The 17,044-nt window shown below is 47.3% G+C and overlaps 3 protein-coding genes across 11 annotated transcripts in view; 2 read left to right on the top strand and 1 right to left on the bottom strand.

Moving 5' to 3' along the window:
* Positions 1-248: 248 nt before the first annotated feature.
* dnlz (DNL-type zinc finger) lies at positions 249-1,596 on the top strand. The gene is made up of 3 exons (XM_027027036.2): positions 249-594; positions 676-815; positions 1,297-1,596. The coding sequence occupies exons 1-3, from the start codon at positions 265-267 to the stop codon at positions 1,457-1,459; spliced, it is 633 nt and encodes a 210-aa protein (XP_026882837.2). The 5' UTR covers positions 249-264; the 3' UTR covers positions 1,460-1,596.
* A 347-nt stretch (positions 1,597-1,943) lies between these two features.
* uck1 (uridine-cytidine kinase 1) lies at positions 1,944-4,779 on the top strand. 2 transcript variants are annotated; one of them, XM_035521449.1, is made up of 7 exons: positions 1,944-2,192; positions 2,540-2,699; positions 2,781-2,877; positions 3,002-3,144; positions 3,297-3,391; positions 3,589-3,688; positions 3,846-4,779. In XM_035521449.1, the coding sequence occupies exons 1-7, from the start codon at positions 2,103-2,105 to the stop codon at positions 4,043-4,045; spliced, it is 885 nt and encodes a 294-aa protein (XP_035377342.1). In that variant the 5' UTR covers positions 1,944-2,102; the 3' UTR covers positions 4,046-4,779. The 2 variants fall into 2 exon arrangements, with proteins under 2 accessions (XP_035377342.1, XP_026882835.1); XM_027027034.2 differs by having other exon boundaries at positions 1,949-2,192; positions 3,640-3,688.
* A 428-nt stretch (positions 4,780-5,207) lies between these two features.
* rapgef1b (Rap guanine nucleotide exchange factor (GEF) 1b) overlaps positions 5,208-17,044 on the bottom strand; it is a 35,356-nt gene continuing 23,519 nt past the window's right edge. For 5 of the 8 annotated variants that reach the window (XM_035521398.1, XM_035521397.1, XM_035521396.1 and 2 more), the window contains 15 exons: positions 14,972-15,130; positions 12,755-12,844; positions 12,309-12,397; positions 12,104-12,194; positions 11,558-11,633; positions 11,273-11,357; positions 10,555-10,647; positions 10,087-10,272; positions 9,774-9,858; positions 8,517-8,611; positions 8,007-8,085; positions 7,423-7,524; positions 7,188-7,285; positions 6,890-7,018; positions 5,208-6,426 (listed from right to left, as the gene is read on the bottom strand). In XM_035521398.1, coding sequence (XP_035377291.1) covers positions 6,276-6,426; positions 6,890-7,018; positions 7,188-7,285; positions 7,423-7,524; positions 8,007-8,085; positions 8,517-8,611; positions 9,774-9,858; positions 10,087-10,272; positions 10,555-10,647; positions 11,273-11,357; positions 11,558-11,633; positions 12,104-12,194; positions 12,309-12,397; positions 12,755-12,844; positions 14,972-15,130 — 1,608 coding nt within the window. In that variant the 3' untranslated portion in view covers positions 5,208-6,275. The remainder of the gene's footprint in view (positions 6,427-6,889; positions 7,019-7,187; positions 7,286-7,422; positions 7,525-8,006; positions 8,086-8,516; positions 8,612-9,773; positions 9,859-10,086; positions 10,273-10,554; positions 10,648-11,272; positions 11,358-11,557; positions 11,634-12,103; positions 12,195-12,308; positions 12,398-12,754; positions 12,845-14,971; positions 15,131-17,044) is intronic. The other 3 variants (XM_035521401.1, XM_035521404.1, XM_035521402.1) reach the window with 1 other exon arrangement.

Here is a 17,044-nt window from a genome sequence, read left to right as displayed (position 1 = left end):
TAAACTCTCTCTATATATAATGCATATAATGATATAATTATATATACTTTAATTATATAATTAGATATAAGTTAAATATAAGCATATGCATAGTTAGTAAGTGTGTTTACAAAGCAAAGGTGTAAGAGGCTATCTATAATAACACGCTGCGTTTGTCTTGTGTTGACGTTTCGGTACAGATCACGTCAAAGGGAACAGGACCGTCTGCAGCACGGGCGTGCTTAACGTTTTACGTCATTCTCGCGCGACTACAAAATACTCCATATGAGCTGCATGTTTACGTTTTCAGTACCCCGTCGCGGTTTCTTGGAGTACAGCTGCAGCGCGATGGCCTTCCCGAATATTTACCGGTTATGTTTAGATTTGTTTAGGCCGACAACGCCAGCACGCGCACTGCGATGTTTGTCGCTAGCCGCGCGCAGAGTCGCCGACGGGAGCACGGGTCCGCCGTGGCGCGCGCCGTGTTTTCGCCGGACCGGGAGTCTCTGCAGCGCGCGACCTGTGCGCCGGGCATTCGCAACGTCTGCGCGCGCTGGCGATGACGCGCTTGGCCAAGTCCAGTCCAGCCATTATCACCTGGTGTACACCTGCAAGGTGCGAGCGCGCCGGACCGGTTAAGGGCGTGCGTGCGGATGAAATGGGAGTATGTGAATATGTCGGTGTCTCTCTTTTTAGGTGTGCAGTACTCGCTCGATGAAGAGGATCTCCAAAATAGCCTATCACAAAGGAGTAGTGGTAGTAACCTGCCCGGGCTGTCGAAATCATCACGTAATTGCAGATAACCTGGGCTGGTTTTCCGATCTGGAGGGAAAGAGGTGCGTGTATCTTAAGTATTGGTAATATGTAATATTTTAGTCATTAGTAATTTTCTTTGGTAAGAGTCTCTTGTTCTGAGGGTCACACAGAATCTGCTCTATACAATGTTCTTCCTCTCTAATCTAAAAGTGACCAAAACTAATTTAACTTAACCGTGACTAAACTCACCATCATCATCTGTTGTAGCTCAAATCTGCTTTAATAAACTCCAGGTTATTTAAATATGAGGAATGGCTTGATCATAGTACACCTGCTTACTTTGAGTCCACAGATTAAGATTAAGTATGAACCAGTACCCGGTTTCCTATAATTTTTAGAAAGCCGCTATAAATAACTAAGAGGGATTATTGCTTCAGAATATTTTTATTTTTCTGTGATGCTCTTGGGTAACAAGACCCAACTGCATCTATAAGCATTTGTCATAACTGTGTGTGTTCTGTAGCTAAGTACAGTTGTTGTTGTTGTTGTTGTTATTTGTAGAAACATAGAGGAAATCCTAGCAGCCAAGGGGGAGACCGTGAAGAGAATCAAGGACGATGCTGCCATAGAGATTGTTGCTGAAGAGACAATTAAAGCAGGGTTGCAGAACAGAGAGGATGTACCGCTAGTTGCGCCTCAGTCAGACCGCTCTGAAAAAACGTGACCGCTTGCATGGCATTCTGAAATATCCCTTTTCTTTGTCTGAATGGATACTGTAATGTCTTTCATTGTTTGGGAACAATTTGCCTGTGAATTGTATTAAATACATTTCAGATTACAATAGTTTTTTTTAAAAGTCAATGATGTTTGTTTTTGTGCCCGCATAAACACCCCGACGTGTTCCTTCTACGTCGACGGAAACACGATTTTGTGGCGCGCCTTGTTTAACGTTACGCCATGCGTTTATCGCCACACCTGGCGCCCTCTGGTGCTGTGGAGGCTGCACTGCATTCATACAGCTCGGTCTCTTATTGACGGTCCTCGGTAGCGTCATGTCCTTTCTGCAGTGAACAAAAACCCCGAACTCTGTCGAGTTAAAGACGATTTTTGGCACGTTTGCCCTGTGCGATGTTCACCGCGCCGCTGGCCGCGCTGGGGCGATGGAGTCTGCGCAGTCCATTTGGAGTGACGCAACCCCCACCAACACAGAATGGCTGCGGCTCACGCAGGTCGCTAGTCGCTCGTCCGCGGTCTGCCAGGCGATCGCCGTCCCCCCCCCCCGGCTTTAAAAGGGACTTCATGCCGAGAGCAGGTTACTGACTAACGAGAAGACGCCTAACGTCGCGCAGCCGTAGCACTGCGGCGCCATGACCTCGGCCGGGCCGTTTGGTGAAGTGGAGCGGCCGCGACACCATCCGTTCCTGATCGGCGTGAGCGGAGGAACCGCCAGTGGTAAAGTAAGCTTGCTAAAATGGCTCGCTGGCGCCTTCGGCGAACGTGAGGCCTTTTATTAAACGTAAGGAGCCAGCCGCAATGAGAAGGCGCATTTGGGCTGTGCGCATTTGCGATCTTTTTAAAAACGCCAATAACTATGTTGGCTGTCTAGGCACGCCGATAGACTAATTTTGGGTGACTTGACAGAAGTGATCCGATACGCACTGGCGTGCAGCGTAGCTACATAATGAAAGACTTTGCACGCCATCTTAACGAAGTGCGCGTGAAATGGCACGCGGGTTATTTCCTTAAGCTCGTCCGAGCTGCGTTGTCTCGTAAACGGGTGACTGGATTGCAGTTGATCTCCCAGTCCACAGTGTGCGCCAAGATCATGGAGCTCCTGGGCCAGAACAAGGTGGATCACCGCCAGAGGAAGGTGGCCATCGTCAGCCAGGACTGCTTCTACCGCGTGCTCACCCCGGAGCAGAAAACCAAAGCTCTCAAGGGACAGTACAACTTCGACCACCCAGGTAACCGAGAACATGTCACGGAACTGGTCGGCGTCCAAAGTTGCGCAAGGTTTTTTAACGGTTTTTGTTTTTACCTCGCAGACGCGTTTGACACGGAGCTGATGTGTCAAACCCTGAAGGACATCGTGGAGGGGAGAGTTGTGGAGGTGCCCACGTATGACTTTGTCACTCATTCCAGGTGTGATTAAACCCATACTGACGAATAAGCCTAAAACAAACCGCAATTAAAGCACCAGCTGATAACGCTTGTGTGTGTGTGTGTGTGTGTGTGTGTGTGTGTGTGTGTGTGTGTGTGTGTGAAGGTTGCAGGAGAAGATTCGTGTATATCCTGCCGATGTCGTTTTGTTTGAAGGGATTCTGGTGTTTTACACGCAGGAGGTCAGAGATATGTTCCACATGAAACTCTTTGTGGATACAGACTCAGATGTACGCCTTTCACGCAGAGGTGTGTACACACACACAGTGCAGTGGTACAATGTCTGTTCACTTAGGTCACTACCAGGTAACACATTAGGTTGTAACACTGTAACTACGACGTAAAAGTTACAACCTGCATGTGGAATACGTTCGTCTCTGTTCCATGCTTGTGCGTCACAGTCCTGAGAGACATGAAGAGAGGTCGCGACCTGGAGCAGATCCTTACTCAGTACACCACCTTTGTTAAACCTGCCTTTGAGGAATTCTGCCTACCAGTGAGACACACCCACACATTCCTCACACTCTCTGAGACGCACGAGTGTACTCACCTGTATCACACACAAACCCAAATGTATTAGACAATAAAGATCTATTTGACTTGATTTGAGAAGCTTAAAATGCATGAATGTTGTACACTTAAAATCAAAGTTGATTTGATGTTGGCATCTTACCCGTTTATAAAACCTGACAGACTTTCACTCACTCTTTCCGTCACACACGCCACCACGCCCCCCGACCTCAGACTAAGAAGTACGCAGACGTGATTATTCCACGTGGTGTAGACAACATGGGTGAGTCCCCCCCCCCCAGAATCCATTATCCACTATGCAACAAACTACTGATTTATTGTCTGTCTTCCTTTCCACATTTTCGCTGTGTCCTCACCCCCCCGTCTCTGTGCCTCTTTCCGTCCTGTTGTTTTTCCGCATTCCCGCCTTCCTGCGCCAGTGGCGATCAACCTGATCGTGCAGCACATCCAGGACATCCTGAACGGCGACATCTGCAAGTGGCAGAGGGGTGCCGTCGATGGACACGACCCTGGGCGGAGCTTAAACAGAGGCGTGGCCGAGCAGGGGGAGATGGCTGCTGGAGGAATGGTCACTACCACAAAGCGCCCCCTGCTGGAACCGAGCACACGGCCACACTAGCGTGGGTGGGGTTAAAACGTTTCGTGTGCTTCCCGAGACGCACGCGCTCACACACACACACGCACGCACACACCTGAAAACCAAGTTATTTTATCAAGATGGACCTTTAGTCTGTTTGTCATACCAAATCAAAACATGAATCGGAACTGAAGCCAACGTTAATAAATGCAAACAGGATGTGATTTATGTTGTTGTCCGTTTAAGTGATGTCCAGGGGTCTTGTTTCTACATTGATTGAATGGTATGTGCTTAACTAGGGCCAGTACTTTTTGGTCCAGTCTGAGCTTCAATCAGAGGAACATACTGCATAAACTGTTCTCTGATCAGCACATACAAGCAACAGTGACCTGAGCTTGACCCTACTGCACCCCGAGAGATCTGTAATGAGGGCCCTAAAGGCTGATCTGCTGTCTGGCGGCATGCAGTGGGAACTAATTTGTAGGTCATCTTTTTGAGTCCAGTGGGCGTGACGGGGGCGGAGCTTGTAGTAGAAGGCAGGCCAGTCCTGGACAGTAAGACGCTCACAGCACAGCAGCTATCCTCGGCAGCGGGTCCTGCCTGATGAATGCTGTTGCATGGAGTCCTAACCAACTACAACATGAACTTAACTTTCAGAGTAAATTGACTTTTTTCTTACCAACCTATACCACCAACTATGTAAACATTTGCCTTAAAGCATGTTTCTGTGATAACATTAACGTAACTGAATTTGCTATATTAAATATTTAAGATTATTGATGTCTTAATCTAAATAATTTGATCTAGATTGTTTTCTACTGTTAAATATGTATTTGTCTCATGTTTCACCTGTAAAGTGGTTCTTGTTCATTGCTTTTCCAGTTTGAAAACTGGTAAAAAGTTCCTCCACATTCTCCTGTCAAGCCTTTAACGATACTGAACATTACCACACACTTACTAAACGTTTTTTGTTTTTTACAGCAGAAATTCATTACAATTCACACTGCTCATATTGATTAATTACTGCAGACAGAGAGAATGCCGTGATCAGACAGAGAGAATGAGTTTGTCTGCATAGCTCTCGTTCCTTGGCCTTTCACCTTGAGTCCTGCAGGCAGCAGCTGTATTTCTGACAGAACCATCCGTTAAATCTCACTGCAGACTGGTATCCCCTGCAGGGAGCAACTGTGCACTTGCACATGCATATACTAGAAAGGTCATTTTTTATTGGTGGATGAAAGCTTACTGTGATGAGGATAACAGCAAAGGTCCCAGGGGTCAGTGAACAGGAAAATTCCACATACACACACGCACGAGCCATTTCGGTTTCTCTCAACAAGGTAATTCACAAACATTCTTGATTGCGCGCGCACACACACGCTCTCTCACACACACTTATGGAGATCACAGCATCAGTCCTAGTGTTTTTGCTTTTTTAGTGCATAAATTGTTTGGTTTGAAATAGAAAAAAAAACCTTTTCTCCTAGTAATTGCTGACTGTATATGCAGAGAGACGCACCAGACCTGTACAACTTCATACACTTAATATCATACACCATATATCATACACAACCTCAGGGGAAAAAACAAACAAAAAAAAAAACACCCAAGCTGTCACTCAAAATGTGTTGCCTGGCAACACTGAGTCACCCCACCCTCTATGACATCACAGTCTGTTCTGGAACACTGAAGCCACTGAGATGGGGTAAACAGTCGTGGAGGAGATACCGCGCAACATGAGCACGAGCATACATATACACATACACACACACTGTGGGTGTCCTCTCACACTTTCTCTCTCTCACACACACACCTGAATCCAGTTTAAGGGCTTGGCCTCACTTGTGTTCAGAGTCTATTCCACACAGTACTTTGTCTTTTAAGGAGTGGAGCAGGGGCCATGAACCTGGACTGCGACGCCCACGTGGGTTGTCCTCAGTGGGTCAGGGAGTGTTCGCCCACTTCCCAGACTCTGAGTGTGTTCTCATCACTGATGCAGTCTCAGTGACTCAGATCCAACAAGCTCTCCCAGATCTCAAGTCTCTCTCTCACACACACACACACACAGTCCCATTTTGACTCTGCCATACACATGTACAGATATACAGGTTAAGTCTGCCACTGTGTGCGGGTGTCTGTTTTTATTATCCTGCCCACACACTTGTCCAAAACTCTGCCCCTACGAAGTCTCCTTTCCCCTCAGATGGCTCCTCGCCCTGAAGTCATGGCTGAACTGCCATGTTCCTGCAGCTGGTCTGGGAGGAGGTCCTGTTTAGCTCTTCTCCTCGCGCTCTGTCCTGCGCCGTGTGATGTTTCGGGGTTTAATCTTCAGGGAGAGCTCCCACAGCGCCTCCTCTGCCAGGTGGTCGCTGAAGTCGTTGAAGAAGGAGACAATGTCATCGTTCCGTCTCAGCTCGTAGTGTCTAGCAGAGAACCCAGAGGAACAGAAGCAGACGATCGCTTCAAGAATTAATTGCATGAGTTATTACCTAAAATCATTATTCACTAAATAACAAACACTGCCCTACATAAGCAACTGGTCCTGAGAACTGGGTTCATAAACATTGCCCTGCAGGTGTGTTGGACTGGGTTCATAGTAACTCACACTTAGGCTAAGGCTGACATCCTAATGGCTGAGAGGCTAATGCCCTAATAGCCAAGTGGCACTCACACATGGGCTAAGGCTAATGTGCTAATGGCTGAGAGGCACTCACACATGGGCTAAGGCTCACGCGCTAATGGCTGAGAGGCACTCACACGTGGGCTAAGGCTCACGCGCTAACGGCTGAGAGGCACTCACACGTGGGCTAAGGCTAATGAGCTAACGGCTGAGAGGCACTCACACGTGGGCTAAGGCTAATGAGCTAACGGCTGAGAGGCACTCACACTTGCTGGAAGCGTCTCATACTGTCCAGGATGTTGAACTGTTGCCAGCGCTTGGAGAAGTTCACCTTCCTGTCAATCAGGTCGGGGTTCCCCAGGTGAACAAATGTCAGGTCCTGCAGGATCAGACCACTGAGAGAAAGAGAAAGACAAAATGACAGCACACCTATACGTGCAACTGAAACGTCCACGTTTGTTGTAAATGATAAATGGTGGAAATTGGGGTGCTGAATCTGAAATGTATTAGCGCACACTCACTCACTCACCCCCCCCACACACTCCCACTCACACCTCCACTCACAGGTAAGGGATGCACGGCGGCTCCACCTCAGCCAGTGCGGCTCTGTAAGCTCGGAACGAGGATGAGCTGTCGATCAGTGTGCAGTACTCCTCTAATCCCTGAGAGAGGGAGAAAGATAGAGGGAGAGACGGAGAGAGAGATAGATGCTCGCTCATTTACCACGCCTTATTTCAAACATCTCAAACATATCTGTCAATGAAACATCATTTAATTCCAAGTGGGCAGTTCTGCTGACCTCAGAGGTCTGCTTTTGCCACTCGAGCCTCCTGATTGGTGCAGAGTCTAGAGCCGACAAAATGGCTAAATATGAGTTGAAATTGTTCAGCTTCCGCAGGTGCTGTGAAGAAAGACATGTAAAAGGAGTCATTTGATTCTCACTGGTGGGAGGAAGCAGAGCCTTTGACAGATGACTCCTAGAACAACATCCACCCCTGCTAATGCTAAACTAAACTGTTCATATGTTTTCTGCTAATGCTAAGCTAAACTGTTCATCTTTTCTGCTAATGCTAAACTAAACTGTTCATGTTTCCTGCTAATGCTAAACGTCATATGTTTTCCGCTAATGCTAAACTAAACTGTTCATGTTTTCTGCTAATGCTAAACTAAACTGTTCATGTTTTCTGCTAATCCTAAACTAAACTGTTCATGTTCGTAGCCCAACTGATTCTTCTTTAGTATGTTGTTTACTATCTTCTGTAGTAAGTTGGGCCGATGTGATGACTTTTGCAAGGTTTTGATGACTTTAAGGTCTTCAAGGACACACTTAAAAAAAAACCTAACAAAATAAAGTATTAAAACTTTGTTTGGGTATTTTCTTACCTTCATGATCTTGATGAATTTGAGCAGCAGTTTCTCTCTGTCCTGAGCTTTCTCCTGCTGTATGATTATAGAGCGCACCCTAGTGGACATGGAGACACAGCAGGAAACCGTCACAGTACTGAACATTCCTGGGTGTAGGGAGGAAATGTAGTGTATAGGGCCTAGGGTGCAAGTGTAGTGTAATAGGGTGTAGTGAGATGTACATAGGCAAAGGCTTTATATATTATGTAAGGTGTGTGTGTGTGTGTACACGTGTACACACACACACAGAGAGAGAGAGATTACAGTGCTAGATCAGTGTGTAGTGTATATTATGTAGTATCTAGTGTGTAATATGTAGTAGTAGCTCAGGGGTTAAGGTACTTCACTTGTAATCAGATTGTTGCTGGTTCAAGTCCCACCACTGTTTTTGGGCCCCTGAGCAAGACCCTTAACCCTCAATTGCTCAAGTTGTACTCAGTCTTGTAAATGTAGTGTGTAATATGTATACGTGGTATGTTGGTACACTACCAGTAGCTCATGTTGTTAAAGTGTTCTGTAAACTGGGTCAGATTTGGGCTCTTTTCTTCATTCTGTTCTTTCGCCCACAGAAGCACCTCTGGAATCTGAACGTGGGGAGGCAGAGCACAGAAGAGGTCATGTCAGTACTGTGTTCTCAGAATAGCAAAAAAAACTCTACACACACAAACTACACACACACACACACACACACAACCAGACAAAACACCATGAACGCGCACACTCCTATCCCTGAACGCGCGCACACCACACACACACACACACACAACCACAGACACAACACCATGAACGCGCACACTCCTACCCCTGAACGCACGCACACCACACACAACCAGACACAACACCATGAACGTGCGCACACAACACACACACACACCCACACCCTGCATGCTCGCACACACACACACACACACACACACACACACAACCCCATGAACGCACACACTCCTACCCCTGAACGCGCGCACACCACACACACAACCACAGACACAACACCATGAACGTGCGCACACAACACACACACACAACCACAGACACAACACCATGAACGTGCGCACACAACACACACACACACCCTGCATGCTCGCACACACACACACACACACACACAACCCCATGAACGCACACTCCTACCCCTGAACGCGCGCACACCACACACACACACAACCACAGACACAACACCATGAACGCGCGCACTCCTATCCCTGAACGCGCGCACACCACACACACACACACACACACACACACACACACACAACCACAGACACAACAACATGAACGCGCACACTCCTACCCCTGAACGCACGCACACCACACACACACACAACCAGACACAACACCATGAACGTGCGCACACAACACACACACACACCCTGCATGCTCGCACACACACACACACACACAACCCCATGAACGCACACACTCCTACCCCTGAACGCGCGCACACCACACACACACACACAACCAGACAACACCATGAACGCGCACACTCCTACCCCTGAACGCGCGCACACCACACACACACACACACAACCACAGACACAACACCATGAAAGCGCACACTCCTACCCCTGAACGCGCGCACACCACACACACACACAACCACAGACACAACACCATAAACGCGCACATAACACACACACACCCCTGCATGCTCGCACACACACAACCACATGAATGCACACACACCCACTCTTGAAAGCTCACACACACAACACACACACGCACTGAGTGTTCTAGTGCACATACCTCTATCTTGTAAAAGAGCCCAGCGTCCAGAAGTGTGAGCTGATCTGCAATCTCATGACTGCGGAAATCATGCAGCGTGCCTGGTCTGGGGAAGAGAGAGGGATTCACACACACACACAAGCTGATGCATGACCTCCCAGACATCAGTGATTGGCCAGATGCTGAAATTGACAGGTGAGAGAGTAAGCCACGCCTCCCCCCGAAAAGCACGGCCACATCAGGGAACAAACTCAATCTCCAGATGAAAGGGCAAACAATGTTCTGTTGTGTGTGTGTTTCTACCTTGTGTGTGCATGAGTGTGTGTCTGCGTACCTTGCAGACACCCCTCGTGCGGCGAGCGGTCTGAGGATGTGTGTGTGTCTCAGGAGTCTCTTCTGTTCCACTTTATCCAGAATGTTCTTGCGGAGAACACGAGCAAGACTCAGCTCTCCGCTACATACCAGCTGGAAAACCAGGTCCATTAGCTTCCGCAGGATGTCCTCCGTCAGCTCCACCAGACTGCCCCCCACACGCACACAGACGCGCGTGGTGAAACCCAGAGTATTGTGATAATTATCAGCATTGCTGAATTGGTGTGTGAGCGATTTGTATACGCTAATATACATCTGTCTGTAAAGTGTCCTTGACTATGAGAAAGGTGCGCTCTCTCTCTCTCTCTCTCTATCTCATATATATATATATATATATATATATATATATATATATATATAAATATAATATAAAAGTCCTCTTTTATATTTAAATTAGAAACTATTTTATATAAAATATAAGTCCTCTTACCAGAGCTCGTCCACCACCCGCACCAGCACGAAGAAAGTGTTCTTACTGACACGCTTCTTAAACGTGTCGGGACTGTGGCAGAAGTGTGTGTATGTGCACCGGAGTTAAAGAAAAAACACACATGCTAGCACACACGCGTGCACACACACACACAGACACACGCGCGCCAGGATGTGAAAATTATTCCAATGGCACATTTTATCACTCGTGTTTAAACACGAACAGGACCTCTGTTAGAGACCAAAGTTGTAAACGGGACACACACTTTGATCTGTGCAATGGGACGGCGCTCTCAGGATAAACGGGCCACTTCCATGGAATCGCGCAGCGCGTTTTCAAGAGCCAATCAGAACGCATTAATCACGTCCAACTACTGCTTGTTACGGAAATAAATCCAATTTTGTCTGAAAACCAAAATGCAATAAACACAATAATGACAACCACCATAAAAACGCAATAATGTTCATATACCCTCGTCGCTGTTGTAGCAATAGTGTGGACTGCACAAGTGCTCAGATATTTGCTATGATATCAGATATTTACTGTATCTCACTGCATCCACACACTGGAAACACATCTCAGCTTCACCTGCTTTCAGTAACAGTAATAAACAACCTATCATGGTATGACAACCGTGAATCCTCATAACCATGAACTGGGTATACTGCCACAACCCAAACACACACACACACACCCACTCCGACAAAGTAAAGGATATCTGTAGTGTAGTTTTTTGATAAGGTCTTCAGGGGTCATGAAGGTTCTGTATGTGGTCAGAAAAGCCTCACAGTATAATACCAGATCTGAAACACACACACAGTTTAAAAACAAACTAAACAAAATGTCCACAAAAATACAAAACCAAGCCTTTCTAAACACACCCGCACACACAAAACGAGTAAACTCTCTCCATCTCAGCCAGACGCGAACAGCCGTACGAGTACAGTGGTGTGGCGGCAGACAAATAGCCGTCAGATGATTGTTAATCTGTGGTGTTGATCACCTTTGCGATCCGTTTCAGTAGCGTGGACTAAGAGAATATCACTGGAGCCTGCTCTGACATCTGGTCCATCATCCCCCTATCAGAGAGAGAGAGAGAGACAGACATTACTGCAGAACAGTGAAGTCTGGTCCAATGAGCCAGCCCCCAACCATAATGCACCAGAGTGTGTGTGTGTGTGTGTGTGTGTGTGTGTATGTGTGTGTGTCTGCTTGACTGACATCTGCTTCAGCAGCAAAACTGTAAATGCCACACACACAACTGCAGTCACAGCACACACTGAATGCAGATTCAGACTCTACTGAGGTGCATCAACAAATAGTGGCCACTGGAGGGCACCAGAGGGCGACACTGTGCTGAGAGAGACATGAGACACATATGAGACACATATGCGCTGTTTATGAGGCCTTCTTTATATGACGTCTTACGTCATGCTATAAAGCACCACAGTCCATTAACGGGAGTCTACATCTTTTGTGTGTGTCGTAACACACTTCTAAAGACCTGAACCTCTGCTTTAAGTCATAACACACTTCTAAAGACCCGAACCTCTGCTTTGAGAGTGATGCGATTCATGATCTCTTTGTGATCCACAAGGGAGAGCTCATCGATGTCCTCTTGCATGTCTGTTAACTTCACCCTGAAACAAACACACACACACAAAAATATATATAACTCAAGTCTGTTAACATCACCCTGAAATGCACATACACACAGTTCCCGAAGGCCTTTCTGATCAAAGCTGTATCCATACCTTTCTTTGGGCAATGCTTCCTTGCTATTGGACGTGGGGATGTGTGGGGCAGGATCCACAAGCACATCGTCACAGTGTGTGGGCGTGTCCTAAAGAAACAGAAGGACTGGAAGATGAATATACTCACACACACACACACACACACACACACACACACACACACACACACACACACACATACACACACACACACACCAAAATCCTGGTTACACCCCCCCCCCCCCCCACGCACCGCAAATGTATCAATAAATATGGCTTAACATGCACATAATTCACATATAGACATACACACTCCACCCTTGCATGCAGACTGTGTACACACACACCCAATCAGGCAGACAGACACACCCACACCTGCAGGCAGACAGACACACCCACACCTGCAGGCAGACAGACAGACAGACACACCTACCTACCCACCCACACCCACACACACACACACTCACAGAGTGGTGGGTGGTGTCCCCGTTGGCCTGTGAAGCAGAGTACAGGTTCACATATTCCCCCTCTCCAGTTTCATCGTTAGCACTCTCACTCTACAGGGAGAGAAAAGGGACACACACACACACACACACACACACACACACACACACACAATCCACGTATGATTACAACTCCCAGATGACAATAACGCGTACAGGACCCCAGTTGCTCTCTGATGGAGCTGTATTGTCAGAGCGTCACTACACATCCGGCCAGCAGGTGGCGCGGAATAGCCTAATGTGTGTGTGTGTGTGTTTACTGCAAACGTGAACGTATCGTCACACTGGATGGGCTCAAAGGGAGAACTTAATGCACCAGCCATCCAGCTGTCTGACACGCTCCCGAGCTCCACAGCTGCACTGGCACTGATCAGCCCTGCCAGCTCGGAGCTCCATGAGTGGTTGGAAAGGGCACAAAGGAATCGGCAGGAATGGATTAGAATGAGAAAAAGGTTCTAGAATTAAGTCCAGCTGGTTGCCATGACTCCCTGTCTGCAGCCGGCCCGCTTTGCCCCTCACATCACGAGTGCACCGCTGACCTCGCCGACCGGACACCCTCTGACACGTGGTGCCGGTCGTCGGGTCTCTCGGCCCGCTGGGGAAATCTGGCTGAGCACGCGACAGGAAGTCAAGAGCAGATATTGTGTTACCGCAGACAACTACTTCAGAAGAGCTACTGTGATGCATATCGTGTATCGCGATATTGTCTTCAAATATTACAATATTATAGCTCTGCCGTATCACCCAGCCCCCTAAGGTCGGAGTCCCCGATTTAAACCCTAACAATGACATTTTTCGTGAATGCTTTGGAAACCCCTGGCCACAAACAGCAGAGATGTCACAAAGGAACTTCAAACCGAATGCCAGCTGTAGGGCAGACCTAGCAAAGTGTGTGTGTGCGTGTGTGTGTGTGTGTGTGTGTGTGTGCACACGTGTGTGTGTTAGATTGGAGAGATTTTACAGTCAGTGGATAGGGACACACCAACCTGCAGTGACTCGTCCAGCGCGGCAAGGAGAACATTCCAGCCTGGCCCACACACACACACACACACACACACACACACACACTCACTCACTCACTCACTCACTCACTCACTCACTCACTCACTCACTCACACTCACACACACTCACACACACACTCGCGCGCACACACACACACGCGCACGCGCGCGCACACACGCACACACTCGCACGCGCGCGCACACGCACACACACACACACTTTAGGAGAGCAGGAAGCATCCCCCTGTTTCATTCCGTCTGAGGAATTCCGGAATGTGAACATTCCACGGAGACCCAAGGGAAGGATCGAACAGAGAGAAAGAGAAAGAGAGAGGCAAGCTCCATCCATATGGTTCTCTCTCTCTCTCTCTCTCTCTCTCTCTCTCTCTCTCCCTCCCTCCCTCCCTCTCCCTCTAACCTGGCGATCTTCCTTCCTATAGAAAGACAACATATGTTCAAGTACTCAAGCACTGTTCCTGCATATGCAGCTCTCCTTTTCTCTTACACACACACACACACACACACACACACAGTTCTTTCATTGAAAACTACACCAGTGGGGGCATGGCCAAAGCCATGTGCCCCGCCCCTTGATACCACCCGTTGCTCCTACTCCAGCAGTGCCGTGATCAGCCCACTTCCTTTATCAATGGTTCCAGGAGTACCATTGAACAGGACAGAGGAAAGCTTAACTTTCTCCCAGTCAAACCGATTCAACCAACGCAAACGCAACATTTAAAGAATGACCACCGCACATCAGTTCATCAAGCAAAAAATAGAATTCTGAGAAGATGAATGTGTGTGTGTGTGTGTGTGTGTGTGTGTGTGTGTGTGTACGTGCATGTTTACATTTCAGCAAATTGGACTTTTGTGGAATTGAAACTTCAGAGGGGTGAAATGAAAAGAGAAGTGGAAAAGTACCATGAAGTGAACGCAGCAACACACCAGAGGCCACAACACCAGACGAGCGCACAACAGAACCACAGACCTCCAGAACCACACACCCCCAGAACCACACACCCCTCCAGAACTACACACACCCCCAGAACTACACACACCTCTAAAACCAAACACTTCCAGAAACACACTCCTCCAGAACCACACACCCCCAGAACCAAGCCCGGCCTCAGGCTGGCACTGGAAGATGCCGCGGGAGCACCCCGACTGGTCATCACTCACCGTGGGTGTGGTCAGAGAGGCGTGGCCACTAAGGAAGGCGTTAGACACAGATAGGCTGAGGCCAAGAGCAGACTCCGCCTCCTCTGGTATCCCAGCGGAAGGAGGGAGAAGAGAAAGCGAGGAGGAGGACGAGGAAGAGGGAGAGGAAGAGTGAGATGCCTAGAGGGACAGAGAGTGAAGGAGAGCAGGAAGAACAGAAATTAGAAAAAGACTGAAATACTGGAGCAAGAAAAAGGAGCAAACATACCAACAGTAACCAGAACAACAGAATGATCAAATAAAGACCAGCTATCACAGAGACAGAGAGAAGGTTCTTTGTACCCCTGCTGTGTGTGGACTGTGGAACTACACCCCTGCTATCAGTGTACAGTGCAGGACTAAACACTCTCTCTAATCCTACTAGACACCAACACTCTCTAATCCCCTACTAGACACCAACACACTCTCTAATCTCCTACTAGACACCAACACACTCTCTAATCTCCTACTAGACACCAACACACTCTCTAATCCCCTACTAGACACCAACACACTCTCTAATCTCCTACTAAACACCAACACTCTCTCTAATCTCCTACTAGACACCAACACTCTCTCTAATCTCCTACTAGACACCAACACTCTCTCTAATCCCCTACTAGACACCAACACTCTCTAATCCCCTACTAGACACCAACACTCTCTCTAATCTCCTACTAAACACCAACACTCTCTCTAATCTCCTACTAAACACCAACACACTCTCTAATCCCCTACTAGACACCAACACACTCTCTAATCTCCTACTAAACACCAACACTCTCTCTAATCTCCTACTAGACACCAACACTCTCTCTAATCTCCTACTAGACACCAACACTCTCTCTAATCTCCTACTAGACACCAACACTCTCTAATCCCCTACTAGACACCAACACTCTCTCCAATCTCCTACTAAACACCAACACTCTCTCTAATCTCCTACTAGACACCAACACTCTCTAATCCCCTACTAGACACCAACACTCTCTCTAATCTCCTACTAGACACCAACACACTCTCTAATCTCCTACTAGACACCAACACACTCTCTAATCTCCTACTAGACACCAACACTCTCTCTAATCTCCTACTAGACACCAACACTCTCTCTAATCTCCTACTAAACACCAACACTCTCTCTAATCTCCTACTAAACACCAACACTCTCTCTAATCTCCTACTAAACACCAACACTCTCTCTAATCTCCTACTAAACACCAACATTCTCTCTAATCCCCTACTAGACACCAACACTCTCTCTAATCTCCTACTAAACACCAACACTCTCTCTAATCCCCTACTAGACACCAACACACTCTCTAATCCCCTACTAAACACCAACACTCTCTCTGTAATCTCCTACTAAACACCAACACTCTTTAACCTCCTACTAAACACCAACACTCTCTCTAATCCCCTACTAGACACCAACACACTCTCTAATCCCCTACTAGACACCAACACACTCTCTGTAATCTCCCACTAAACACCAACACTCTCTTTAATCTCCTACTAAATACCAACACTCTCTTTAATCTCCTACTAAACACCAACACTCTCTTTAATCTCCTACTAAACACCAACACACTCTCTCATCTCCTACTAAACACCAACACACTCTCTCATCTCCTACTAAACACCAACACACTCTCTCTAATCTCCTACTAGACACCAACACACTCTCTCTAATCTCCTACTAGACACCAACACACTCTCTAATCCCCTACTAAACACCAACACTCTCTCTGTAATATCCTACTAAACACCAACACTCTCTTTAATCTGCTACTAAACACCAACACACTCTCTAATCCCCTACTAAACACCAACACACTCTCTAATCCCCTACTAAACACCAACACTCTCTCTGTAATATCCTACTAAACACCAACACTCTCTTTAATCTCCTATTAAACACCAACACTCTCTTTAATATCCTACTAAACACCAACACTCTCTCTAATCCCCTACTAGACACCAACACTCTCTCTAATCTCCTACTAAACACCAACACACTCTCTAATCTCCTACTAAACACCAACACTCTCTATC

Source organism: Electrophorus electricus, chromosome 22 (genome assembly GCF_013358815.1).
Source record: "Electrophorus electricus isolate fEleEle1 chromosome 22, fEleEle1.pri, whole genome shotgun sequence".
Lineage (NCBI taxonomy): Eukaryota > Metazoa > Chordata > Actinopteri > Gymnotiformes > Gymnotidae > Electrophorus > Electrophorus electricus.
The sequence above is the reverse complement of the archived record's forward strand: the minus strand, read 5'-3'. Positions and strand labels throughout refer to the sequence as shown.